Genomic DNA, 27365 nt, shown 5'->3' with positions numbered 1-27365 from the left:
AAGTGGAGGCGCCAAGGAGACATTTGGGTGCTCAGGTCTCGCGGTTCAAAGACGGGGCAGGCGAGTCACCAAGCGACGTGGCTGGGTGAGGTCACCCAGAGTGGGCGAGAAGGGGGCCGACTGTGTCTGACCACAGGGATCCTGTGATGCCAACTCTTTTTGTCCCGAGCCTAGGACAGCTCAGGCTCAGGCCCCTGTCCTGGGTGGCAGTCTTGGGCTCATCCTGTGACAGTGTCCTTAGCCCCACGGAGCTTCTTGCTTGTCACTAGCTCGTGTTTCTCGCCAGGCACCAACTTAGCAAGTTCGGACAAATCCTAATCAATGACCTGGAGTAAACGAGACTTTCCCCCAGGGCTCCTGACCCCTCCTCTAGAAAATTTTTATCGTGAACCCCATCAGTAAAATATTTTTATTTTTTAAAAGATTTTATCTATTTATTTGACAGAGAGAGAGATCACAAGTAGGCAGAGAGGCAGGCAGAGAGAGAGGAGGATGCAGGCTCCCCGCTGAGCAGAGAGCCCGATGCGGGGCTTGATCCCAGGACCCTGAAACGAAGGCAGAGGCTTAACCCACTGAGCCACTCAGGTGCCCCCCATCAGTAAAATATTTTTGAGCAAACATCATATATATATGGCAAACAGATACCTAAAACTTAATGGATCCAAGCCGGGGCTCTCAATTTGCTCCCCACCCCACACACGTACTCATTCTCACTTGTAAGTCACAGACGTACTCGACCACACGAATAAAACACGGTCATTCCATAACCGCGCAAAAGCAGAGTTCACAAAGAGTCCTCCAGAGATGAAAAACAGTACTTGAACGATAATATTATTCAAAAATACAAAATTCCTTTTTTTGTCTTTAAAAAAAAAAAAAAAGACATAATACCTTATATGAGCGACTGAATACGTCCGATCTGATGAGCCAGTCCATGGTTCTACCGGCAACCAGGGCTGACAAGCAGTTCCTACCAGGGACAGGCGCTCCGCCTTTTTTGTTCGTCTTACAGGATCAGCACTGTCTTCCATCTCGGCTTTCTTTTCAGGAATCTTTGGCAGCCACATGTCCGTTCTGTGAATGTTAGTTTTGTTAAAACTTGACAACATCGCCCAGCTAGGTCGGCACAGGCGCAGGGTCCCTCCAGGTCCACTCTGTGTCCCCCTCCAGCCTGCAGGATGGCCCTCTGAGGAAGCCATCTGACCAAGAGACAGAGCAAGGGCACTGACACCAGTATAAATACTAAGTATTTTTAAAGCCCAGCTTCTTTCTTATCAGAAATTAAAATTCTAATATTTTCTTCCCTCCCCCAGGGAACTGTTCTTTGCACCCAGGGCTGAGGGCCCCTGCCTTGCCGGCACTGGCTGCTGGCCCTGGCTAGAGGAGCCTACACACTCGTGATTATGTAGAACCCAAGTGGGGGCAGATCTAGATGCCCCTTGTTCACTGGGCGTCCCTGGGCATGGTGCTCAGCCTCTCCGCTCACCACTTCTCGGCAATGGGATGAAGGGGGTGGGGCGTCTAAAGGGAGAAAGGGTCACCCCTCCCCAGGCCCAGCATTCTAGGATTCTAGGCAGAATGGTTCATCTTTTCAGTGCTAGACGGGGGACCCGTACTTTGGGGACAGCCCAATTCCTCTGGCCATTTCAAAGCTGCGCCTCCTCCCGCACCCTGGGCAGGGCTGAGCTCGAAGTCTCTAACACTGGGTAGAGCATACCCTTGAGCACATTTGTCACAGCCCGTCAGGGGTCCATTCCTCCCCAGATCGTCCACCTTTAGCTCCCTGCCTAGCCGGTGAGGGCCTGGGACGTGGGCCACGGCCTTCCCCCCGCCAGGGCCTGACCTCATTGCAGGGGTCAGAGAGGGAAAGGACATGAGAGGCGCCCCTCCTCAAGACGGCCACCACGGTCCTTCCTCAGGGTCCACACCGCCTCCTCCAGCGCCGGTCTGGGCTCTTGGTCACCCGCTGGCTTAGGTCACAGGGGGCCCCCGCGGGGAAACTGAGGCCCCCCGTCCGGGCCTCCGCATCCTCCTAAGGGGCCGCGCCGGAGCACGCTTCCCCTCCGACGCCGCAGTTTTGCGCCTACGAGGCCCCGCCCCGCGGCGCCCAGCCGGGACTTGGCGCTCGGGCGGGGATGAATGAAAGGGCGGGGCGGGGCGCCGCCGGGGGCGCGGGGCGGGGCCGCGCAGGGCAGTTCGGCCGCTCGCCCGCGCCCCGCCCCGCCCCCGTGCCGCAGCTCCAGGCCCCGCCCCGGCCCGCCCCTCCGCTCCGTCCCCAGGCCGCCGCGGCGCGGAGCCGGTGCCCGAGCCGGTGTCCGAGAGGCGGCGGCGGCGCCGGGAGCCCCGAGCCCACCCCGGCCCGGCCCGCGCTCTCCGCCTCCGCCTCCCGGGCCGGCGGCGGCGGCGGCGGCGGCGGCGGCGGCTGCGGCTGCGGGCGAGCTCGCGGGGCCCGGGCCGCCCCCAGCCCCAGCCCGCCGGGCCCCGCCCCCCGCCGAGTGCATGAGGTTGACGCTACTTTGTTGCACCTGGAGGGAAGAACGTATGGGAGAGGAAGGTGCGCGGGGCGCGCGGCGCGGGCCGGGAGGGGCGCCCACCGGGGCCGGGCGGGCGGGGGCGTCGCGCCGGGGCAGCCGGGGCCCGGGGGGTGGGGGGAGCGGGCGGCCGGGAGGGGGCCGGGCCCGGCGGCCGCGGAGGCCGGGTCTGCCGCGAGGCCGCGCCCCTGCCTTCTCCGGGCTGAGCTCGCCCTTCCCGAGCCCTCGCGCCCCTCCCAGACACGCTCCCACCCGGTTTCCCCCCCGCTCGGCCCGGGCTGGGCCCCTCCTCCCTTTCATCCCCGCCTGCCCCCTCCCCCGACCGACGACCACCCGGGAGGAGTCCCAGGCGCTGCCGGGCCGGCCCCGGCCTCCCTCCGCGTGCTCTGCCCACCCCGGTACTCGCACTGGGGCCGCCCCTTATCCTGTCTCTAAGCCGGCGGGGCAGAAAGGGGCTGGGAAAGCCGCAGCCCTGGGTCTGAGCCGCCCGCCCAGCTCCTTGACCTTGAGCCGGGGATGGGGGCTACGTGCCAGGCCTCAGTTTCCCCGTCTTTACGATTGGGGGCTGGGTACTTGGCCCCCGGTACTGGTGGTTGGGGCCGGGTTGAGAAGCCTCCTCCAGGGAGCCGTCGGCGGTATCCTGGGGCCCTCCCCCCCCTCCCTGCACCAAATCCAGTGCCTGCCATCCGTCGTGGCTGGGAAGATGACTCTCATCCTAGTCTCCTCTTCAGCCCCTTTCCCCTTCCTGGGGCCCCAGGATTGGCTTGCAGGACAGTTAGGGTATGAAGACCTTCGAGACTCCCTCCCTGGTGTCTCCTTCCCGGGGTTTCCCCAGCAGCCATCACAGAGGCTCACCTGGTCCAATCCAGGTCCCATTTATGCCAACTCCTCCAGCCCTGCCCTTCCCTAGGGCTCCTGCCAGCCGTCCCCAGGCCCTTGAAGGCCTGCTTGGAGCAAGAGCCCTTCTCTCTGTCACCCCTCCCTACCTTTTGATCCCTGCATCCTCACAGAGGGCCAGGCTGTGGCCTGGGAGCCTGAATGTACGACAGGCCTGCCCCCTCCAGGACTCAGTCTCCCCATCTGTACAATGGGGACAAGTAGGTTTGGGGGGTCCTCCACGGCCCACCCAGCTCCAAGGATACCAGGCCCTAGAATGACTAAGCACGCCTAATGGCCGGCTTGAAGAGGCACCAGGCGTCCCCAAAGCAGGTGTCTGCGAGTGCCCAGCTCTAAAGCCCCAGGCCCTCAGAGGCCAAGGCACAGGTGAAACTCAGATGAGGCCAACACCTCTGGGCTTCCTGCCTTTCTCCTCTTAATAGGAGCTTCAGCTCTGGATACAGCATCCCAGCTCTGTCCAGTCCCTGTACTTTTGAATCTTCCTCTTTCTGGACGGCCAGCGGAGGAAAGAGGCTGTGACAGTGTCACCTGCTGCCTTATCTCTAAATGCTGCCGCTTGCTTTCTCCCGTTTGACCTTGCTAAACAGGAGTCTCGGCCGGAGAACGCTGTTGCTGGAGAGTGGACATCCCGTCCTCCTCTTCAGTTGACAAAGAGGGAAACTGAGGCCCGCAGAGGCCTAGCAAGTTAGACAAGGTCTCAGCGAGACTCTCAGACCCACGTCCTTTCTCCTTCTGCTAGGCACAGTATCTGGGTGCTCTGTGTACGTGCAGGAGAAGGTGCCGGGTCCCCGTGGGGTGGGCCGGGCAGGCCGGACCTGCACCAGACCGTGCCTCCCGAGAGGGACTGCTGACTGCCTGTGTCCTTACAGGAAGTGAGCTGCCCGTGTGTGCGAGCTGCGGCCAGAGGATCTATGACGGCCAGTACCTCCAGGCCCTGAGTGCTGACTGGCACGCAGACTGCTTCAGGTAGGCCGGGCTGACCCGGGTGGGGGTGCCCCGAGCAAGGCCTGCCAACGACCAGAGGCCGGCTCAGCGGTCCGGGAGACCTGGCTAGTCCCTCTGGCGCCGTCTCCAGCTGTGACTCCCAGCAAGTCTGTGGCCTCAGTTTCCCCACCTGTAAAATGAGGCATTAGGACTAGAAGGTCCCCAGGGGCCTTTCTGTTTTGTCATCCTAGATCTCTAAGGAGAGGAGAAGGGAGACCTGCATTTCCCCCCGTATTACTGAGGCCTGCTGGCACCTAGGCAGGAGGAGGCCACGGAGGGCAGTGTGCCCCCTGCCTACGGGGTGTTCACACTCCAGAGAAGGAGGGAGGATACAACCCAGGCCCCAGGCTAGTTGTGAACAGGCACAGCCCGATAAGGCCAGCCGCTTCCTCCAGGAAGCAACTCCAAGCGTTAGAGAGCAAGGTCAGGGCTGTGGCCAAGCACGGGGGACCCAGACGTGGCCCAGCCACCCAGCAGGACCATCCTGAGAGGCAGGTGCAGGGGATAGCCTTCGGGTTAGCGGTAGGGCCAGAACCGGGGTCTCGGAGACGCGAGACATCCTGCGTGGGGAAGTAGGGCAGGAAGCAGTTCCAGGCAGTAGGCCTGGCAGGCGGCGGGGGTGGAGGGGTGACAGGACAGGGCCAGTCGGTGAAGAGCAGAGTTGGGGTGGGAAGGCATCGACCGCCAGCTGCAGGGGTTTATTTCTGCCAGCAGGAACCTCTGACAAGTTTTGCCTATTTGTTTTTTCTTTAAGAACAACGTCCAACATTTTCTTTTTTTTTTTTTTTTTTTTTTAATTTATTTATTTTTTTTTTTTAAGATTTTTATTTATTTATTTGACAGATCACAAGTAGGCAGAGAGGCAGGCAGAGAGAGAAGGGAGGAAGCAGGCTCCCTGCTGAGCAGAGAGCCCGATGCGGGGCTCGATCCCAGGACGCTGGGATCATGACCTGAGCCGAAGGCAGCGGCTTTAACCCACTGAGCCACCCAGGCGCCCCACGTCCAACATTTTCTGCAACTTAGCAAGGGCCTGGCATCCTTCTAAGGACTTTGTATAATCAGATACTGTGTTGTCTCCATTACCGGGGACACAGACGTTAATTCTCTTGACCCGTCACACAGCCAGCGATGATTCTGGCTGATGAGGCCAGAGGAGAGGCAGGCACGGGGCCCAGGGCTCCCGATCAGGGGTTCACAAAGGGGCCTTTGGGGACAAAGAGGGCTCTGGATAGTCGGAGAAAGCCACACGCACAGAGACAGAAACGGAAAGAGCTCATCTGGTTGGAATAGAGCGAGCGGGGGAGGAAGGTTGGGATCAGCCTGTGGCAGGACCCCAAGGCCAAGATAAGGACCTTCCAAGGGCACTAGGGCGTCAGCTGAGGGTTTGCAGAAAGCAGGGGAGGGACGTGGGCGGGAGTGCTAGTGAAAAACGCCATCCCAGTGGGCAGATGGCAGTGGCTTGGCAGGGAAGGGACTGTCACAGTAGTTCAGGAATCTGAGCTCATGAGGCCTGACCTAGGACAGTGACGACAAATGGAGAGAGGGCACAGTTCCCGCTAGCGATCATATCAGCCACTGTTTATTGGCCGTTTTTGACGTTACCCTTGACCCTGAACACCCCAGGTTTGAACTGCGCCGGTCTACTTCTATGCAGATTTCTTTACCGTATGATACCATACGTGTCTTTTCTCTGTGGTTTTCTTAGTAACATTCTCTCTAGCTTGCTTTGCTGCAAGAATACTGTAGGTGCTACACATAACATACGAAATACACGTTAATTGACTATTGATGTTACGGGAAGGCTTCCGGTCACCAGCAGGTCGGGAGTAGTGAAGTTTGGGGGAGGTGAAAGTTACCCATGGGTTTGTGGCTGTGCGGGCGTTGGTGCCCCTAACGCTGGCATCGTTCGAGGACCAGCTGGATGGCATGAAGCCCTCACCATCCCCCCGTGAGGTACCGTGACTCGTGTGGTTTACACGCGACAACGGCCTAGATTGAGGGCTAGAGCCTGTGTCGGCCTCGCCCCAAGTCATTGCAGAGGTGAAGAGGTGAGGGGCGCGGGAGTGGGGGCTGGGGAATAGCCGGGGAGCATCTGAAGCCGCAGGGGACGGGATCTACCTTTGGAGGGGGCCCTGCCCTGTGACCAGGAGGAGTCGGGCCCACATCAGGGAGGAGGAAGAAGGATGTGCCGCCGTCGCTGGTGTGGTGGGGGTACAGGTTCCCACCACGAAAGCGGCCCCACAGGCAGTAAGAGTCACGGCATCGGCATTCCGGCCTCCACATGTGCTCCTGGGCCAGTGGTCTGCACTTCTCCCAACGGCCCCCAGATCTGAGCCAGGCCAATGGTGTCCTTACCACCGTGACAGTTAGGCAGCACTGTCCGAGAGGAGTCACTGCGTGCCCAAGTCCCAAGGCCACCCAGCAGCTGGGCTCTGGACTCTACTTGCTTTGTCCCCAGGAGCCTCTCGGGGCCGTGACGTGGGGCTGCCACCGGCTCCCAGGCCCCCGAGTTCCTTGCCGTGGGAGAGTTGCAAAGGCACATAGCCTGCCTCTGGCATTAGCACAGGGGGTCACTGTCGCCACAGGGCCCACTCCTTTCTCCGTTCTAGCTGTCCCACCTCCTGTGGGCCCCACCTCCCAGGAGGTCACGGCCGGACAGATTGGTCCAAGCGTTGCTCAGGTCCAGCTGCTGTCCGGAAAGGGTCCGTCCCAGAAGTCGGCAGCACTCCGGCCCTGGGCCCCCGCCGTAGCTCTGGTGACATCTCGGAGGCTGGGTGGGCTGGGTCCCCGGCGAGTAGGGGTGAGCACGCAGCGGGCACGCGGTTCATAGCCCGGGCCAGGGTGCGGTCTCCCCCTCTCCGGGGGACCTTTCAGGCAAGGAGGACAGACCATCCATGGAAGTCAACCTCTGTCCCCTTGGGAGCAACACCGGAAGAAGCAGCTGTTTGGGGCTTGTCCCTGTCCCCGGGGAGTCCCGAGCCTCCCTTGGTCCAGCCAGAGGCTGAGGGGCCTGGAGGGCGCTCTCTGAGGTGCGCAGGGCTGAGGGCAGAGTGGGGGCCCCCCGCCTCCCTGCCTGCACCAGCAGAACGCCCCCCAACGGCTTCCTGTTGTGGGCCCTGTGGGCCCGGACCGAGGCCTCGGAGGCCTCCTCAGCCAGCCGCAGCCCTGCAGCCTCCTCCCCCGCCGTGTGGCCGCTCTGGCCCCACCCTCTGACCCTCTGCCGCCTCCAATCCCGAGGGCCTGGAGTAGGACGGGGAAGCAGCCGCCGGCCCCCCCCCCCCCCACGCTGCACCCCTGCTGCAAGGGATGCTGGCCCTGAGAAGAAGCCGCTTCCTCACAGGAGCCAAGTAAGTGCCAATCCCCCTGCCCAGCCCAGCCCAGACCTCAGGCTGGGTGCCTGGTGTGAGGCCCCCTGGGGCCAGAGGCCACCCCGTGGGGCAGACCTACCTGGGAGCGGGCAGCTCCGGGGGCAGGAGAACTGAAACTCCTTGGTCACTGTTGGCCGCCTGTTGGGGGAGGCAGGCCGGCGGCTGCTGAGCCTTCTTCTGGCCCTTGGGTCGTGTCTCCCCGTGAGGCTGGTCCTCCGGCTGTTCTTTCTTTACCCCTGGTGTCCAGGGATGTGGCCCTGGCTGGAGGGCATCCCTGGGAGGGATGGACCTGTGCCTTCTCTGCACGCCCTCAGTGCCTGGTGCTCCCCCCTTGACATCCCTGCTGGAGGCAGCAGCAGGGGTGGGGGTGCCCTTAAGAGCCCCCCCTCTCCTGCTCTGGCTGGTGGCCAGATCCTGGCCTGAGAGGTGAAGGGATGGGCAGGGCCAGGGGCTCCTCTGTGCCTTCCACATGCAGAGGTCCCCTGAGGCCCTGAGTGCCAGCCCCAAGCTGTTCCCCTGTCCGAGGTGGAGACCCCCTCCCCAGGGGCGATCTGGGATGCTCTGGGCGGACCGGCTCCAGGTTCAGTGTTCTGCAGGAACCACTTCCGTTCTCTCTGGGTCCAGCGTTTGTGGACTTCTGGCATGGGATCTCAGAGAGCCCTCAGGGTGATGGCAGAGAGTGGGGGCGCCGGCCACGGCTGGCGATGGAGGCTGCATGGGGGGGGGCACTCCAGCCAGGTGACTGAGTGGGCTTCAAGGAAGTGGTGGCCAGGGAACCGAATGGGCTCCCCCAGTCCTTGGGGGAGTCAGCGCCCCATCTTCCGGGGCTACTACAGTGAGGAATGTTAGTGCGGGAGTGTAGGAGCTGGCCGGCTGGAGAGGAGCATTCTCCTCCCCCAGAGGAAGGCAGCTGCCCCGAGCCCCCACCAGCCCACCCACCCAGAGGCAGGCGGGGCCCTGCTTCCTGCAGCCCGGCAGCCGGCAGTGAGGGGGAGACTAATGTGGTGACATTGCTGTGACGCGCCGAGTGTCTAGCCGGTGGAAGGGCAAAGTGAATCACTCGCGGATGGCACAGGGCGCGCGGGCGGTGGGGGAGCCTCGCCAAGGTCACGGTGCGGTGCGCGCGCCCGCCTCTTTGCGGAGCCGGCTCCAAGGCTGCGCACCTTCCCGCCAGGCTGGGGGCCCCTGAGGGCGTGCACTGGGGATCCCCCTCCTCCTGGGCGGCCTCCTTCCAGGCCCCGCGCCTTCCATGCCCCTTCGCCCACCCTGCGGTGAGATGCGCGCCCCCTAAGGGTGCCCGGGGCCGGGGCCGGGTGTGCGGGGACAGGAAGGGCTGGGGATGACGTCATGGCTCCCGGCCAGCGTTGCTTCCGCTGCCTCCTCTCGCGTCCCAGGGCGGTCTCCGGAGGCCTTCCCTCCCCCACTCCCACCTTTCTAGGGGGAGCTCATTGGACCCCCCCTTCCTGGGTGCACCCCCACCCGGATGCATCTGAACCCAGGCGTTTTGTGCCTTCTCCTCCCCAACCCCCAGCCCCCGGGCTGTGGTCCCCCAGCCCCTCCCTTCAGGCTCCCAGACAATGGGGAACTGGCTAGGTCCTCTTAAAGAGACAGTGTCCCACCAGCACTCTGGGTTGCCGCCCTCTCCCCGCTCTTGTTGATCTGCCGTTGCTAAAGCATCAGTGAGTGAGGTCCCGCCATCAGAGGGCTGGCTGCAGAGGCTGACGGTTCCCTGCCCGCCTGGGACCGGGCAGTCTCACTCAGGCTCCAGTCTTTCCTGCCCTCCTCTCTCCTGGATCGTTTCCTTACTGGGAGTGAGCTCTGAGCCTGGTACTCCGTCCCTGCGTGACCTTGGCACATGACCCAGCATGCTTAGAGGGCAGTGGAGGAGCCGGGCAGGTCTCTACTCGCTGCAGACTCTGGCCCAGACGTACCTGCACAGCCAGGACCCTCCGTCAGGCTCTCCAAAACCCAGCGTCGCTCCTGGCTCCTGGGACATCGTGCATTTCTGCAGTTGCTTGTCCTGACTTAGCTGAGCTCCTGGTCCCCATCCAGTTCACTTGGGTGGAAGGAAGCCAGGCATGTAGGTCCAGCTCCTGGCCTGTGGGATAACACAGGGAAGGAAACGGGAGCCTCATTTCTCCCCAGGTCCTTTAAAGAGCCCCAGCCGGGCCTGTCCTGTAGCCCCTCCTGGCAGGGCAGGAGGTCCCAGCCTTGATGACTGCACATCTGGGTGTCATACCTACTGTGTGACTGCTCCCCTGAGGGCGGGGGCGGGCGCTGGTTGAGCAGGGGTGAGCCGGCCCAGGCTGAGCCCCCTTCTTGGGACCTCAGCACCCGAGTGCTGGATGAGGTCTAGGAATCAGGGAGCTCCTCTGTCTTCAGTGATGCTGGCTGGGGTCTGCCAAGCTACATTCTTGCCTTATATCATAGTGGAACAGGGAGGAGCTTTGCTTGGGTTGTGGCACCCATCCCATGACCTTCGGCCGTCTCGAGCCTCCAGAATTCATCTGCCTCATGGTGGCCAGTGTGGATTAAGTACACTGAGCCCAGACAGTGGGCAGGTGCCGGCTTTTGGTAGTTCTCCACAGCTCCCCCCCAGGTCACGGTCATCTGCATCAGCCCCACCCGAGTCCCGGGTACCCAGGTTCCATTCCCCCCTCCACTGGACTGGTGAGCACAAAAGCAAGTCGTTTGCCTTCCCTGGGCCATCTCCTTTGCATGATGAGGGACAGGAGCTCAGAGGTGAAGAGCACTTCTCACCCTGGGGCTGGCTGGTCGGCCAGGTGATCTGGTGCTCTGGAGGCAGAACAGCCATGGACGATTGTGCAGGCTGTACACTGCACGGAGGCTTCTGGCTGAAGCCATCCCAGACTCCACCTGCTGAACCCTGGGCCCCAGCACACGCTGCTTCTGCCCAAGGAAGGTGCACCTTTTTCTCATTCTTACAGGGGCACCTGCTCTCGGGGAAAGGGGCCAGACTGAGTCCCTGTGCCTCTTCCCCCCAGGTGTTGTGAGTGCAGTGCCCCCCTTTCACACCAGTACTATGAGAAGGATGGGCAGCTCTTCTGCAAGAGGGACTACTGGGCCCGCTACGGAGAGTCCTGCCACGGATGCTCAGAGCACATCACCAAGGGACTGGTCATGGTAAATGCCCCGCCCCGCTCACACCCTGCACCTGGTGCCAGCACGTGTGTGTCCTCATGGGTGCCCCTAGCTCAGTGCTCTTTGGTTCTCCTTATTGCTGGCTCAGACTCTGCCCCCTACCCCCTGGCCCTGTGAGCCCCTTGGTCTGTCTGTGCATCTCTGGAACCAGCATCCTAGAGCCAGCCAGCGGGCCCCCAAATTTGGCTTGGGGCTGCCCTTCCGAGGGGAGGAGCCGGAGGGGCTGAAGGGGCCGCTGAGCTGGGTTGTCTCCGCTACCCCCCTGCCAGGTGGCCGGGGAGCTGAAATACCACCCCGAGTGCTTCATCTGCCTCACATGCGGGACCTTCATCGGTGACGGGGACACCTACACGCTCGTGGAGCACTCCAAGCTGTACTGGTGAGTGCCCACGCCCCCTCCGAGCCCGGGGTGCCCACCCTGTTCCGAGCCTCCCACACCAGCGTCCTTTCCCTTCCCGCGTGGGGCAGGTGTGAGGACAAGTTCAGTGTAGAAGTCACCAAGAGGACGCAGGAGTCACAGCGAGGATGCCCCCCCCCCAGACACCCGCTGTCCCGCGTCACAGGGGTGCAGTTCCGGTACGCACCCCACAAGCTCGGCCTGGTCTGCGAACTGGCCCCGAGTTCGGGGGTTCCCACAACCCCTCCAGTTTGAAAACTCTCTAAGCGACCCAGGGGTTTTGATCAAGGGTGCAGATCCCCCTGTATGAGGACCAGCCAGCGGAAGCGATGCAAAGAGCAGAGTCGGGGGGGTCCCCAAATGCAGAATTTCCATGCGTCCCCCCCACCTCGGAATCAGGACATGTGACACCCCCACCTGTTTTGACATCACCAGAGTTTTTATTGGGCTCTCATTAGGTAGGCACCATTGATTGAGTCATTGGGCACGTGATTGAGCTTACTCTGAAGCTGCCCGCCCTCGCTGCCACCTCCAAGGTCGGGCTGGGTCACAGACCCCCCCCTCCCCCCACCATCTAGTCACGTGGTTGGTTCCATCCTGGTGACTGCCCCCCACCCTGAGTCATCTGAACACAAGTTCAGGTATGGGCTGAGGGACACTCATATTCTAAAGATTCAGAGCCTCTTTCCCAGGAACCAGGACAGAGACCAGACAAATTCTTTATTCGACGGTGCTGATCAAGCTGGATTCCCCGGGCAGCATGGCATAGTCCCAAATGGGCTTTTAATGACTTCCTCCTGAACTGGATTTATCCCCCAGCCTTTTCCTGGCCAGCTCACAAGCATGACAGCAGTAGACAAGCCCAGAATGACTGAGGGGGCAGGGGCTGGACTGGACACGCTCAGTTCCTGCTCTGGGCCTATGGGGCAGCTACGACCCTTGGGCCCCTCCTGCCCTGGGGAGCCGGAGGTGGGGAGGAGAGAAGAGGCTGGGGCCAGGAGATGGGGGCAGCGGTGATGCTGGTAGCTGTCCTCACATCCTTTTCTTCCCCTCCTTGGGTCCCTGCCATCCGTGGCCCTCGCAGTGGGCACTGCTACTACCAGACCGTGGTGACCCCCGTCATCGAGCAGATCCTGCCCGACTCCCCCGGCTCCCGCCTGCCCCACACAGTTACCCTAGTATCCATCCCAGCGTCGGCTCATGGCAAACGTGGCCTGTCAGTCTCCATCGACCCCCCACACGGCCCGCCGGGCTGCAGCACGGAGCACTCCCACACCGTCCGCGTCCAGGGGTGAGTCTGGCTGTGCCCATGGGCGCTCTGGGTGGAGGGGGGCGGGCTCTAGAGCTGGGCAAGCGTTTGGGCACACATAGAACGCAGCTCTGACAACCTGGTATGCCACATCCCTGGTCCACTCATTCCTTTAAAAACCATGACCGGTGTTAGATAAAATATTTAAAACTTCTTTAGTCCGTGTGTCACCCAGCAAGAAAGGGGAGTCACCAAGTCGAGGATAATTGACACAGGGAGCCCAGGACCGACAGCAGAACCGCCAAAGACAGCCATGCCCTGAGGCCCAGTTGAAATCGAGGCAACTTAAGCTTCAGTTTTTAAGTCCTTTCATGGCTAGGCCTCTGGAAGCCAGTCTCATTAGAGAACTCTTCCTCCATTAGGCTGAGAGCCCAGAGGGCTCTCCGGGTAAGGATGACTGAGAGACAGACCACACCTTCCATCAGTCTCCCACTCCCAGAACCGAAAGATAAACTGATTGGAGCCTCAATGGACGGGGAGCGGGAAATCTCCTCCCAGAATTCATGAACTTGGGTTTGCAAACCAAATTCATCGGCCTGGATGGCTCAGAAACTCCCAGGTCGCAATGGTACAAGTTTCAAGTGCTTCCCCGCTGGCGGTGTTCCCAGTCCCCGAAAGAATCAGGTGCAGGTCCTTTCACCGAGTTTGCGGAGCTAAGTGTCCCAAGGAAGATGAGCAGTTCCGGGAAAAATCACTGAACCCGTACGGAGGCGGGGCACTGTGAGCAAGAGTCCGCCGAAAACAGGAAGGAGAACCAGACCTACAGACCCCCCAGGGACCGGGACGATCGGACACAGTACAAAATCATTACATTCCGTGTGCTGTGATCAGTAAGAGATATTCGGAAGAAATGAACAAAGAGCGAGTAAATTCCAAGTAAATGGAAAAGAACCGAACAGAACCCCCAGGAACGAAATAACGGAAACCTCAACGCAAGGATTAACGGTGGGGTAGGGCTTTAAGCTACTGAAGGAGAGGCGGAGACCGAAAGGATGAAAGCTGTGAAAGAGAGGTTAGGACCCGTGGAGGACAGAGGTTAGGACATAGGGAGGCCATTTGGCGTTCCAGGAGAAGCACCAGACAGTGGGAGGGAGGTGGTGTTTGAAGATACAGTGGCTGAGAACATTCTAGAACTGTACCAATCCACAAACCTCCAGCCCAGTAAATCCCGAGCAGAACTAAAAGAAATCCAGCCATGGGTCGCCCCATCCAGTGGAACTGCTGCGTCAGAGCTGAAAAAGAAGTCCTTAAAAGTGGCCACAGAGCCTGGGTGGCTCAGTCAGTTGAGCGTCTGAGTCCAGATTTCCATTCAGGTCGTGATTTCAGGGTCGCGAGACGGAGCCCCGCAGCGGGCTCCGTGCTGAATGCGGAGGCTTCCTGGAATTCTCCCCTCTCTCGCCCCCTTGCCCCCTGCTCACAAGCACCCTCTCTCTCAAAAAAACGTAAAAATAAAAAGTGTCGCCATAGAAAATAGACATCTTCAAAGAGGGGCAGCGGATTTCTCAACAGAACCCGTGGAAGCTGGAAAGAAGCAGAATGATGTGTTCAGTGCCCTGAGCCAAAAATAACCGTCGGCCTAAGATTCCATCCTTGGTGAAAGGACCCTTCAGGAAGAGGAGAAAAAAGCGTGTCCGGGCCGACAGGATTCAGGGAACCAAGATCCGCGATGAGCAGGTCGTCCCCAGCAAGGGTTCTAAAGGATGTGGAAAAGGTGTGAAACGCGAGCAGGCAGGCAGGTAAAGGAGCTAGCAGAGTGGCCAGCTCGCTGTGTGACGCCGAGCAGCCCCCTGCCCTCTCTGGGCTTTGTACAGAGAGGCAGTTGGACACCCTGGAGCCTTCTAAGATTTCTCCTGGTTGTCAATGGACTCCTTGAGAAGTAACGAGTGGGCCTGGGAGCCAAGTGCCAGCTTCTGTGGGATCCAGCGGCACCACCGCGAGGCCTGGGTCAGGAGGGGGGAGGCGCGGGGGGCAGGATGCGTCCGGTCTTGACCTTGCCTCTGACCGCCCTCCCCCCCCCCCTCACCCCGTGCCCCGTGAACGCCAGCCAGGCCGGCAGCTGCCTCGTCTACAGCAGCGGGCAGACAGACTGGTGAGAGAGCTGGGGGAACTCCCAGCCCAGCTGGTCTCTGGAAGCCAGGCAGGATTTTCGAAACAGAAAGCCAAGGAACGGCTCTCCTCCTGCCTCCCTCTCGCCGGCGGAGCCTCCGCCAGCCAGCAGCCGCTTTCCCGGCAGTTTCGGCCCAGACCACCACGCCCCTCGGAGGAGCCGCCCTGCCTGCCCAGAGGCTGCTGACCGGATTTACTTGTTTGTTTTAAGCCAGCCCCTGTGGACCACTTCGCTTTTTGTCGATCCATCGATCGCAGCATCGGAAGGAAAGTTTCCCGCCTCTGTGCCCCAGCCCCCGGCCGCCGTAGCAGGAGATCAAGGGGAGGCAGGGAGGCTGAGGGATATACTTCGAAGACCGTGCCCACAAGAAGCCTGTATCGATGAAATAGACTCACCTCCGAGTTTTTATCTGGAAATTCTCAAATTTACAGGATGTTCACCAATGTAACTTTTGGGGGGGCCACATTTAGGGTATGCGTTTCCTTCTACATACGCGTATGCGTACATTGGAATGATTTATATTTACGCGTACACGTATGTACACGTTACTGTTATTTATTAAGTGGCTCGAGATTCCGTTCCAAGTGCTATTGGCACTTCTGCCCCCACCAGACACCTGACATTGTTCTACAAACAAGGGCGCTCTCCTGCCCAATTACCGATCGTGTCTCATCGCACAGTTACGACGCTGAAGAAGTTGAGCACCGACGTGATGCTTCGATCCACTGGACGGTCCACGTTCACGGTTTACCAGTTTTCTCAACGCCCCCCTTAGGGCTGCTTCCATCCACCCAGCCTCCAGCCCAAGACCATCCATGGTGCTGAACCCTCGTGTCCCCTTCCGTCTCTGAATCTGTGACAGTCCTCAGCTTTTCGTCGTCCTCCACGAGCTGGACATTTACGAAGAGGACAGGCCAGTGGTTAAGCAGAACGCCCTCCGCCTGGGTCTGGCTGCCCTGCTCTGACCACTTCGTCAGACTCAGGTTATGGGTTTTGACCTGATGCAGCGTCGTGATGCCGTGTCCTTCCTGCGGCCGCCGACCAGACCCACAAAGTCAATAAAGCCCGCCGTTGATTACTCGGTCAAAAGTACAGTCCTCTGTCTGCTGTCCAGGATATTTTTTTTTCCCTTTGAAACATAATCAATAAGTCATTTGTGAGATATAAGTCTGTAAACCTCCTGCCCCCAGCAGCCTTTCCCCAGATGGTCTGAGCACCCCGTGCAGGATTCTTGGCTGTCTCACTCCTGCGATGGCTACACTGTGGTGGACCCCAAGTCTCTTCTTCCTCTCGCATGAATGACCTTGCCTCCCAGGGTAAGGGAGAGCTTCTCCCCCGTGTGAGACTATACTCTTGATAATGGAGAATTTTTATGAACCTTTTTCTTTTTTTCTTTTTATTTTTTTGGAGAGAGGGAGCGCACACGCACGCGCAAACACACACAGACGCACACGCACGCACGAGGAGGGGGCAGGGGCCGAGGGGGAGAGAGAACCCCAAGCGGGCTCCACGGCTCAGCACGGAGCCGACGCAGGACTCGATCTCACGACCCTGAGATGATCCGTGACCCTCGAGGAAACCGAGTCGGACGCTTAACCAACTGCTCCCCCCAGCTGCCCCCTTATGAGCCTTTTTCCTAAAGTCCCCGGTCTCCTTTCTGTCCTCTCCCTACCCCTCCCCCATCTCAGGGCGGAGACAAAGTGAACATCCCTTAAAAAAGCTTGCAAGAAGACAGAATGACAACAAGGTAGCCAAGGGGTTCAGAGAAGCAGATAAATTTGGCAAACGGGCCGTTCCACGGGTACAAGCGTGGGTGCGGTCCTGCCTCCAGCCCGCGGCTGGGGCTCAGGGCGGGCTCCCGGCCCCTCCCTCTGAGTCTGCGGGAGGAGAAGCCTCTGCTTCATCTCGAGGGGCCGGTTTGGGACTCAGGAAGCCGATGGTTCCAGACCCGCAGAGGACTCCTCCTGGGGCACTCGTCTGCCTGAGACACATCAGGCAGTTGGAAGGATCGGTCTGAGCCTCCAGGACTAGAGCGGCAAATCCCACTTTCCTCCACTTTCACACCCACAGCCGACATCCGTCGTCAGTGACAGAATTCTTCCCACCAAACCAGAACTGCCGATCTAGACCGCTGCCATCGGTCTGGCACGCCGGAGAGAAATTCACTTCCTCCTCACCCCGATCTGATCCCCTCGGCCTTGGTTTCCCGTCAGGGCTCCGGGGGACAGGCGGGCAGGGGGCTGACCACTCCTCTCTCTACCCACAGAGTGGACCCAGGCTGCATGAGCCCAGACGTAAAGAATTCCATCCACGTCGGAGACCGGATCCTGGAAATCAATGGCACACCCATCCGGAATGTGCCCCTGGATGAGGTACGGGTCCTGGGTCCCGTGAGCAGGGTCGGGGTGCCTTCACGCCCGGCTCCTCCCCCGCCTCGGACTCAGCCGTCTGCACACCCGCTCTCCCCAGATTGACCTGCTGATCCAGGAAACCAGCCGCCTGCTGCAGCTAACCCTCGAGCACGACCCCCACGACACACTGGGCCATGGGCCGGGGCCTGAGCCCAGCCCCCTGAGCTCCCCAACTCACACTCCCAGTGGGGAGGTGGGCAGCTCCGCACGGCAGAAGCCTGTCCTGTAAGTCAGCTCCGTGCCTTGTAACCAGACGCTGGGCCTCAGGGGGGTGGGGCCTGGTCCCTGCTCTCGAGGCTCCCCTAGTCCGGTGGCCGAGTCAGCCTTGCAGAAAAGCAGGAGAGCGGGGGTGCAGAGGGCTAAGACAGGAGAAGGGTCATGAGAGGTGGGAGAGGGGCACAGCTGCCCCGGCTGGGAGTTACAGAGTGCTCCGGGGGGGACCAGCACCCTGGCTTTAGGGAGCAGCAGACAGGTAGCTCAGGACGATGGGAGCATCGAATGTCTTTGGGGAGGGGTGGGCCCCTTGAAGGGTGTGTTCCAGAGATCGCGCTGGTCCCCTGTGCACCAGCATGCCCGAGCCCAGAGATGGCTCACGGGCCATTGCAGGGGCCCAGGCAGGAGGTGCCAGGACCCAAAGTCTCTCGAAGGGAGGGGGAGCACGAGGAAGAAACCCAAAAGCAGCCTGGGTCCTCGCAGCGCTCACTGTGAGGCCTGTTCAGGACTCCGGGCAAAGATTTTGGGGGGATACCTTCTGGGGAAATCGCATTTACTCTGAGAAACGGTGATGTCGAAGGCCTGTGGTTCCTGCTTGTCTGCATTTGTCTGGAGCTCTAGCTGGCCCGTGGAGCTGTTCACACGGCGGGGCTACAGCACCCCAGCCACACTGGCCAGCTCCACACCCCAGGGCCTGGCACCCAGATGCTGGGAGATGAAGCCCCTGACTGCGGGTCCCCAGGCAGAGAAGGCCAAGGGCAGACGGTGCTACGGAGGCACCTGCAGGGTGGCAGGCCTAGGACAGGGCCCTGGATGCTGGCGTCGGGATGGGGCCAGGGCCGTAAACCACCCAGGGGAGCCGCCCCGTGCCACGCTCTCCCACGCTGGGGTGGGCGTGCCCACTGCGTGCACTGGCATGGATGGGAGTGTGGCAGGCAGGAGGGGTCGGGGCTGAGGCCTGGTGCCCACCTGCCCCGGGGATACTGAGCCCCGCGTGCACCTCCCCAGGAGGAGCTACAGCATCGACAGGTCTCCCGGAGCCGGCTCCCTGGGCTCCCCGGCCTCCCAGCGCAAGGATCTGGGGCGCTCCGAGTCCCTGCGCGTGGTCTGCCGGCCACACCGCATCTTCCGGCCGTCGGACCTCATCCACGGGGAGGTGCTGGGCAAGGGCTGCTTCGGCCAGGCCATCAAGGTACGGGGTGCGCCTGTGCGGGGATGGGGGGCCGTCCCAGTGAGACCTGTCCATCCTCCTGCCTCCTCCCACTGCCTCCAGGAACGCACAGCGGAAGGGGCACCCAGCCTCCACACTCCCTGGCCCGTGCTCCCATCCGGCCGGGCTTCCCTGAGCTGGTTAGCAGGAGGGGGCCCACTTCAGGGAGACCCCTAACTTTATGTGGAGGACATGGTTGGAAGGTGGTGGGTAGGATCCAGAGGGGTCCCTCCCTGGGGCCCTGCACTGAGCCTGAGGCCGTACACTGCTTACCCCCTCCCACGCTCCCTCCGTAGAAACCCAGGCCCTTGGCTCCGATGTCCCCTGGCTGTGACCGGGCTGGAAGGTTCAGGATCACGCAGAAGGTGCCCTGTACCTGGTCCCCACCCCAGGGGATGGGAGTTCCTGGTAGAGCCACCAGTCGACCTCCCAGCGGAGCCAGGGAAGGAGGGCTGGGCTCTGGGTCAGGCGGTGCTGGACCTGAACCCCAGCCACCCGCTTTCCCTCCTGCTGGGTGATCTCGGGCGCTATCGGCTTCCTGAGGCCCCGTTGCACCGTCCGTGATGCAGTCGATAAGTCTCGCCCCTTGGGGGTTGGGGACATCCCCCGAAATGCCCGTGAAGAGCTTCAAGCCGGTGTGTCCGTCTCCCCTGCAGTTTGGGGGAGCAGCTGGGCCTCCCGCAAGGCGGGCAGGGAGCAGAGCCTCTGTCCGTGCTGAGTCTCCGTGCCTTGGTGTCCCCGCACAGGTGACGCACCGGGAGACAGGCGAGGTGATGGTGATGAAGGAGCTGATCCGGTTCGACGAAGAGACCCAGAGGACATTTCTCAAGGAGGTCGGCAAGTGGACCTGCCCCCCCCCTTCCCCAGACTTCTCCGTCGGGGGGGCGGCACGGGGTTCCAGGAGGATGGGACGCTCGAGCCACACGCTGGAAGAAGAGAAAGTGTCTTGCTAGGAGAGCGAGGCGGGCAAGGGCAGCGCTTGGGGTGGGCGCGGCCCTCGCAGACCTCAGGGGGCCGGCGGGTGTGATGGGGCTGGCGGGGGTGACAGGGGCCGGACGGTGGGGACTCCTCCCCATCCAGGACCGGCGGGGGCCTCTGGCGGGGCAGCAGGGGGAGAGGGACGGGGGCAGAGCCCCAGGCCTAGCCTGTCTGCCCCCCGCCAGGTGAAGGTCATGAGGTGCCTGGAGCACCCCAACGTGCTCAAGTTCATCGGGGTGCTCTATAAGGACAAGAGGCTCAACTTCATCACCGAGTACATCAAGGGGGGCACCCTCCGGGGCATCATCAAGAGCATGGTGAGCATCGAGATCCTGCCCGCTGCCCGCCCCACCCCCGCCACCAGCACCGCGGGCCCCGGGCGGGCGGCTGCTCTCTGGGCACCCCCAGCCCCTCCAGTGGGGCTCGCTTCCGGCCTCCGAACCCTGATTCTGAATCAGACGAAGAGACGGGGAGCCGCCCACTCCCACCTAAAGCGGAGGTCCAGAGCAGGTAGCAGCTCCTCTGAGCGGACACAAGGGCTGTTTCGGGGTGGCCGTCCTGTGGCCCCCCGGCCTGACCCCGCCTAGGCCCAGGGCAGCCGGACCCAGCCTTACCTGTCCGGGCTGGGGGCGGAACCCCTCAGGAGAAGCACCTTTGTGCTGTCCGCATGGAGGGCTTTTTTTTTCTATTTACTATGTTCTGCGAAATTCAGAACTTTCTTTAAGGGCTTGGAGAAAAATTGCAAATCCAAACTGAGAACGGATTTGGGGAGGAGCCGGTAGCACCCCGGTGCTCGCGGATGGCGCCCCGCCTCGGCGTCGTCCCCGCCCCAAGACGGAGTGGTCCTGCTCCCCTCTTGCTCCCTGGGTGCCTCCCTCCCTCAGGCTGGGTCCCTGTAGGTCCCTAACAGGTGCACCTTCCCAGAAAGGGTGCTGTGGTCAAGTTCAGTTTGGAAATGCCGGGCTACACCCTCTGGGGCTTCCTCACTGCACGCCGGTCTTTGATATGCTCCGGTGTCCTCACCCCCCAACTCGAGGTCCCCAGCGGTGGGGAGAACAAAGCATTTCCCTGGAGGATCTGAGCCCAGAGCCCTGCTCGCTGGTGCCCTGTAGGCACTCTCGTTGGGCGCGTCTGTCTCTTCCCGTGCAGGAAAGCAGGTTCGGATTTTCTAAAAACCTGAAAGAACAGGATTGTGTTGAAGATAGAGATGGTGGTTTTTTTTCCCCTCCAAAGAGCTGGGTGGGGAGTCATAGAGGAGTATCCCCCTGCTTTGTGTTTGAAATCCCATAGTGGAGAATGATGTGGTTTTTTTGTTGTTGTTTGTTTTGTTTTGTTTTGTTTTAAGATTTTATTTATGTATTTGACAGAGAGAGATCATAAGTAGGCAGAGAGGCAGGCAGAGGTGGGGGCGGAAAAAGGCTCCCCGCTGAGCAGAGCCTGATGTGGGGCTCGATCCCAGGACCCCAAGATCGTGACCTGAGCTGAAGGCAGAGGCTTAATCCACTGAGCCATCCAGGCACCCCGAGAATGATGTTTTTGAGTTATCTAGACACACCCCTTCGATGCGGACAGACATGGGTGCGAGAGAGAGTGGGGAGGGGGGTGGTCACTGGACTCACCGGGATGCTCGCTGCCCTGGCTTATCTCTCTCACCCGACCGTTCCGCCGCTGTGGCCCCGTTGGCCCATCCTGGCCCTTCTCCACCCCCCCTCCAGGACAGCCAGTACCCGTGGAGTCAGAGGGTGAGCTTTGCCAAGGACATCGCTTCAGGGATGGTGAGTAGGCTCTGGGGGCTATGGGCTGGGTGAGCTGACCCCACTTGTACCAAGACTCTGTCCCACTAACCTAACCCTTTACTGGAAAGTCAGAGACAGAAGCGATCAGAAAGCTCTGAGAGCAAGCAGAGGGGATCAGCTGGGGGGTGGGAGAGCACCCCTCCTTCATCCGAGTGGGGTGAGCCTCTGGGGAGCCAGGGTCGGGCTGGGCTGGGCTCCCTGGGCACAGCAGCCCCCTGACCTCCGTGCCCCCTGCCCCCAGGCCTACCTTCACTCCATGAATATCATCCACCGGGACCTCAACTCCCACAACTGCCTGGTCCGAGAGGTGAGCAGCCTGGGTCCGGGGAGGGAGACCCCAAGAGCCCCGCCCCACACGCTCCTGGCCTCGGGGGACCTTGCAGGGACGAGGATCCTGGCTTGCCTCCTCCACTCCTCCTCTGGCTCATGGGGAAGCAGTGCCAGGCCGCCGCCAGACCCGGCGTGGCCATCTGCTTGGACCATGGCTCCCGGTGGTTGGGAGGTTCTGATAAACGGATAAAGGAGAAAGTGATGGGTAACCCGTGACAGCTCGTGAGCGCGGCTGTCTCCAGAACAGCCCACGGCGCAGCAGCCGGGCCTGCGGCACGCGGCGCCAACAGCCGCGGCTCTGGAGGGGGGTTCTGGAGGGAGGCCTGGGCGTGTGGGTGGGCTTGGGCAAGGCCGGCTTCCGAGAGGCTCTGGGGGGCACACACCGAAGTCGGGAAGTGGGAGTCACGGACGGGCATCGAGCCCGGGGTCTGAAGGGTGGGGATGGAGGGGACCATAGGCAGTGGGGGGTGACCGACCATGCCCAGCAGGAGACGGGGCTCACTCGTTTCCTGGGGCTGCCATCCCAGGGAACCACAGCCTGGATATGGCCGCACTCGCAGGGTGTGGGAAGCAAAAAGCCCCAAGCCCAGGTGCTGACAAGGTTGGCTTCTCCTGGAGACTCTGGGGGTGGATCTGTCCGCGCTTCTCTCCCGGCTCCGGAGGCTGCTGGCGCTCCTTGGCGCTCCTTGGCCGGCGGCCACATCATTCCAGCCTCTGCCAGAGACTTCCCGCTGTGTGTCCTCCTCTTACGAAGAGAGCGGGCCCTGGATTTAGGGACCCCTCCCCCCTGACTAGTATAATCTCATCTGAACTGGTAGCGTCTGCAGAAGTCCCGTGTCCAAACACAGTCACTCTGAGGTTCTAAGTGGACATAAATTTGGAGAAGGAAACTTCATCCCACTACAGACAGGTTGAGATCCCGGCCGGGAGGAGGCAGTTTCTCCGGGCAGGCGTGTGCCAAATGCACTCAGCACAAGAAGGGTGTCAGGCCCGGCAGCATGACGTTCAGGAAGCAGTGAGCTGGTTGCTGTAGAGTCCGTGCGGTTGGGGGGCAGGGGCGGGTGTCCCAGCCCACTGGGAATTTCCCAGAGGCTCTGGGGGCACCTGGACTCGGAAAGCAGTGGGTAGTGAGCACCGAGGTGGGCGGGGCTGGATCCCGGGGCTCACACTGCCCCTGCTGGTGATGAGCAGCACTGCAGGGCTGAGCCTGTGTGGGGTGCAGGCCCTGGAGAGGGTGACCTGTCACAGCCGCCACCCGCAGCAGGGGGCATCCCTTGAGGATCTGATGCGAGTTGTGAGCCCCCGGCTGCCATCCCCAGAATCGATCTCTGCACAAAGCAGAACTTCTGCCCACCCTCTGGGGCCTCTGAGAATCCACTGGTCACCCTTGGCTGGTTTCCCTGGAGCTGTTTCCCACTGCAGGGTCCGGGCGGCTGCTATATGATTAGTCCCTGGGGGGCCCCTCGAAAGTGGAGGCCTGCACAGAGGGATGGGGCTGGAAGCAGCCCTTGAACGATCCTGGCAGACCCCGCCCGTGCTCAGCCCCTCCCTTGCCTGCTGTCTTTGTCCAGTGTCCTCTAGGCAGCCGTCCGCATGGGTGTCACTCCCAGAGGCGACAGAGTCCTTCTCTTAAGAGTTAGCCTGGTCCTAAGCCCCACCTGGCCGGGGCCCTGCGGCTTCCGCCTCTGGGCCCACTCCTCCGCGTCCAGGCACCATGGCCAATCCTGGCGCTGGCACGGAGGGTCCGTGAGAGGACCCCCCCAGCCCCCTGACTTGTCACCGGTGCCCTGGGCTTCCCCCCCACCCCGGTCCTTCAGGGGGGCCTCTCCCTGATTTTCCATCCTTAGGGGTAGACTCAGCAGTCAGCATCTCCACTCCACAGGGTTCCGGGCCTACAGGGGCTCCTGCCAACCTGAAACAGTGGAGCTGACCAGCTGGATGGCCTCGGGCAGCTTTCTTAACCTCTCTGGGCCCGAGTAATGGCGTGTGTGTGACGTGGGTGTGAAAATAACCTCCTCAGATTGCTGGAGGGAGGAGTAAGAGACAAAGCTGTCCCGGGCCACGCGGAGGACCTGGGTCTTGAAGGGGAGCCACCACCTTCCTCACACAGCCGGGCGGGGCGGCCCTGGCGCCCTGACGGGACGGGCGCAGGACTCCCAGGCCCCCGGGAGTCCGAGGCATGTCCTCGGAGCCGGCTGCGGACCGGCCCCGACCGTGCGCGGGGTGGGCTGGTGGTGCCGGGAGCCTGTCCCAGCGTGGCCCTGCTTCCTCGTCACCCCAGAACAAGAACGTGGTGGTGGCCGACTTCGGGCTGGCCCGGCTCATGGTGGAGGAGAAGACACAGCCCGCCGACCTGCGAAGCCTCAAGAAGCCGGACCGCAAGAAGCGATACACGGTGGTGGGTAACCCATACTGGATGGCGCCCGAGATGATCAACGGTGAGTCTGCGGCCCCCCAGTCCCCGGCCTCCGCCTCCTCCCCTCGGCTCCCTTCTTGCCTCCCCTGACTCGTTCCCTGTCCCGCTGTAACAGATCGCCCCCCCGCGTGGCTTGGAAATCAAGTTACCATCTAGTCCCAGGAGTGGGAAGTCAGCGTCAGTCTCAGGTGTCAGCTGGGCCGGGTCCCTTCTGGAGGCTCGAGGGGTGAACCCCTTCCCCTTCTGGCCTCTACAGGCTGCCTCCGTCCCTTGGCCTGAGAGGCCCCTTCTCCGACTAAGGCAAGGACCCTGGCACCTTCTCTGACCTCTCTGTCCGTTGTCAGGTCTCCTTCCGTGCCTGCGTCCCTCGTAGGGATCTTTGTGGTTGTATCGTCCTCTGTCCACGTCCAGATCCTGAACTTAATCAAACCAGCACGTCCCATGCAAGGCGACATCTCCACGGGGCCCAGGGAGTAGGTGGTGGGGCCCCTCTCCTGCCCCATTTCTTTTTGGTCAGGCCCATCACTCAGTGCCCCGCGTGTGGCCCCACGGCGTGCTATAAAGCCCTCCACCCGGGGCAGGTGCACACACGGGGTCGGGGCAGCCAGGGACAGGGCCTCTCGGTGCCAGCACCGCCCACATCCCGGCCCGCTGACAACCTGCAAGATGGGGCTCGCTCCCTACTTTTAAGGGGGTCTGTGAGCATCCGCTGTGGAGCTGAGGCTTGTAAACTAGTGAGAATCGGACACGGGGGAGCAGCCGTACAGGTCGTTAATGTCACGTGGTAGACAGTCGTACTCCCCATGTCACAGCTGAAGACCCCGAGACTCGGAGAGCCTGTGCCCGTCCCTGGGGCTGCCGTCAACAGACTGCCACCAGCTGGGCGGCTTAGAACAACAGAAATGAATTCTCTCATAGTTCTGGAAGCCCAAAGTCGGAAATCCAGGAGAGCCGTGCGCCCTCCAGGGATCCGAGGGGAGAACCCACTCCCGGCTGCCAGGGGCTGTCTCGGGCTCGTGGCCCCCGCCGCCTTTCCTGTCTCCTCTTCCTCCTAAGACCCTCATAACGGTGCTTAGAGCCCACCCAGATAATCCAGGATTCTCTCGTTTCCAGGTCCTTAGCAATCATATGGTCAAGGACCTTTTTTCTAATAGAGCAGGGGTCACCCGTCCCAGGGGTGTGACATGGATATTTTTCAAGGCCACCACATGGTCCATGACTTGCCTAAAGTCCCAGCTGGTCAGTGGTCAAGCTGGGTCTGGAACCCCCTGCCCAGGGCTCATCCTCATCCAAAGGTTTGCTCAGACCTGGTGGGGTCAGCGGTGGGGGGTAAAGGGGCAGAGCCTAAGCCCTGGTCCCGTGGACGCCGCTAGTGTCTACCTCCTGTCCCCGGCCGCCTGGTCCCTGAGCTAGCCTCACCTGCTGACAGCCAGTCTCTCCACCCAGGCCGCAGCTACGACGAGAAGGTGGACGTGTTTTCCTTTGGAATCGTCCTGTGCGAGGTAGGTCCGGGGGCGGCAGTTGGCATCACGCTTGGTGGCTCCGGCCCACCCCCGACACTCCCGGGCCGCGGACTGGAAGTCTGCAGGGGCCGCCCACAGCAGCCTGCGCCCCTGGGGGAGTGTGGTGGCCTGGCTCCTGCTCCCAGCCCCAGGGACACCCCCCCCCCGCCCCAAGCCCTCCACCACTCTGGGTAACTGCTGGGCCTTGGCTGGACAGATCATTGGGCGGGTGAACGCGGACCCCGACTACTTGCCGCGCACCATGGACTTCGGCCTCAACGTGCGAGGCTTCCTGGACCGTTACTGCCCCCCGAACTGCCCGCCGAGCTTCTTCCCCATCACCGTGCGCTGCTGTGATCTGGACCCTGAGAAGAGGTCAGTGTAGCCCGGGCTCCCCCGGGAGCAGCCCTAGGGGTGGGCCCCGTCCCCCACGGAGCAGAACCCACCACCCCACCCACCTGCCCCCCACCAGGCCCTCCTTCGGGAAGCTGGAGCAGTGGCTGGAGACCCTCCGCATGCACTTGGCCGGCCACCTGCCGCTGGGCCCGCAGCTGGAGCAGCTGGACAAGGGCTTCTGGGAGACCTACCGGCGCGGCGAGAGCGGACTGCCCGTGCACCCCGAGGTCCCCGACTGAGCCCCTCTGCAGATCGCGGCGGGGTGCGGAGCCCCCAGCCGGGCGGCAGGCACCCAGCCTCCTCCCTGGCGCCGGGCCCTGCCTTGCCTTCTCCTCCCCTGCGGGCCGTGGCCCCGGAGCTGGCCTGGCTGCACACACACAGTCACCTCGCCCTGCCTTACCTCCGCCGTGGTGGGGCCGCCCCCTCTCGCTTCTCCTTGCATGAGCTGGAGGGCCCGCGTGAGTCCCGCCCCATCCTGCACCCTTCCGCCCCCCCCCACCCGGCCCTCCTGTGCACCCCCCACCCGTCTGCAGCGCCTCTGAGGCTGGACTGGTAGACGCCTCCGACCGCCCGGCACCGGCTGGGTAGGCAGGGGAGGGCGCGGAGTGAGGGAGAGGCCACGCTGCTGGGGTGCGTCGCCCCACGGGGGTGTCTCGTAGCCGGAGGTATCGATAATTACCCAAACCCCCAAACACGGAGAGGTCTGCCCCTGCAGGACGGAAACCCCCGGTAGCTTAGCCGCAGGCCTCTCTTGGCTTTGGGTCTCTTCGTTTCTTTCTTGAAGCCACTTTAGTGAGAAGCAGGTACCAGGCCTCAGGGTGAAGGGAGGGTCCGCTGGGGGACAGGGGAGTCGGGGCCCCGGGTCAGAGCTGCCGGGCGGAGCCACAGAGGGACGCTGGGCAGAGCGGACGAGGCAGGTGTCCACCAGCATCCCTGCCCCCGCAGTTCATCTCAGTACCCCCCCCCCGGCTTCTCCCCAGGTGTCCCCCCACCCACCCCCCTCCCCCACTGTGGCCCTCTGTCCTCTGGGTTCTTTCTGTGTAATCTATTTTTTAAGAAGAATTTGTATTATTTTTTCATACGGCCGTAGCAGCTGCTGTCGGGGGGCTTGGGGTTTTATTTTTCTGGCGGGCGGGGGTGGGGGGGCCATTTTGTCACTTCGCCTCAGTTGAGCATCTAGGAAGTATTAAAACTGTGAAGCCTTCTCAGTGCACTTTGAACCTGGAAAACAATCCAAACAGGCCCATGGCACTACGAGGCCGGGAGGGGGGACACGTCCCCTCCGTCCGGGAACCGTGACGTCTAAGGAACACACGTCCAGACTCAGAACAATAAAATAAATTCCATACTCCCCACGC

At 61.8% G+C, this 27365-nt stretch overlaps 1 protein-coding gene and 1 long non-coding RNA gene across 2 annotated transcripts; one reads left to right on the top strand and one right to left on the bottom strand.

The window, feature by feature from the left end:
- Positions 1-2499: 2499 nt before the first annotated feature.
- Positions 2500-27365, top strand: LIMK1 (LIM domain kinase 1; the record flags this gene model as incomplete). Its single annotated transcript, XM_080831029.1, has 16 exons — positions 2500-2554; positions 4298-4394; positions 10786-10924; positions 11212-11321; positions 12424-12630; positions 17022-17127; positions 17225-17391; positions 18388-18571; positions 19336-19422; positions 19753-19884; positions 21283-21342; positions 21605-21670; positions 23975-24131; positions 25556-25611; positions 25829-25986; positions 26084-27365. 16 exons carry the CDS (start codon positions 2500-2502, stop codon positions 26244-26246), a joined length of 1944 nt encoding a protein of 647 aa, XP_080687155.1. The 3' UTR covers positions 26247-27365.
- On the bottom strand, positions 5965-9802 carry LOC308359741. Its single transcript, XR_013968451.1, has 3 exons — positions 9712-9802; positions 7860-8054; positions 5965-7327 (listed from the first exon to the last, which is right to left on the bottom strand). It is a non-coding gene; the product is annotated as an uncharacterized lncRNA (long non-coding RNA).

Source organism: Martes martes (genome assembly GCF_963455335.1).
Source record: "Martes martes genome assembly, chromosome: 18".
Lineage (NCBI taxonomy): Eukaryota > Metazoa > Chordata > Mammalia > Carnivora > Mustelidae > Martes > Martes martes.
Note: the sequence above shows the minus strand (reverse complement) of the source record. Positions and strands in the feature narration are given on the sequence as shown.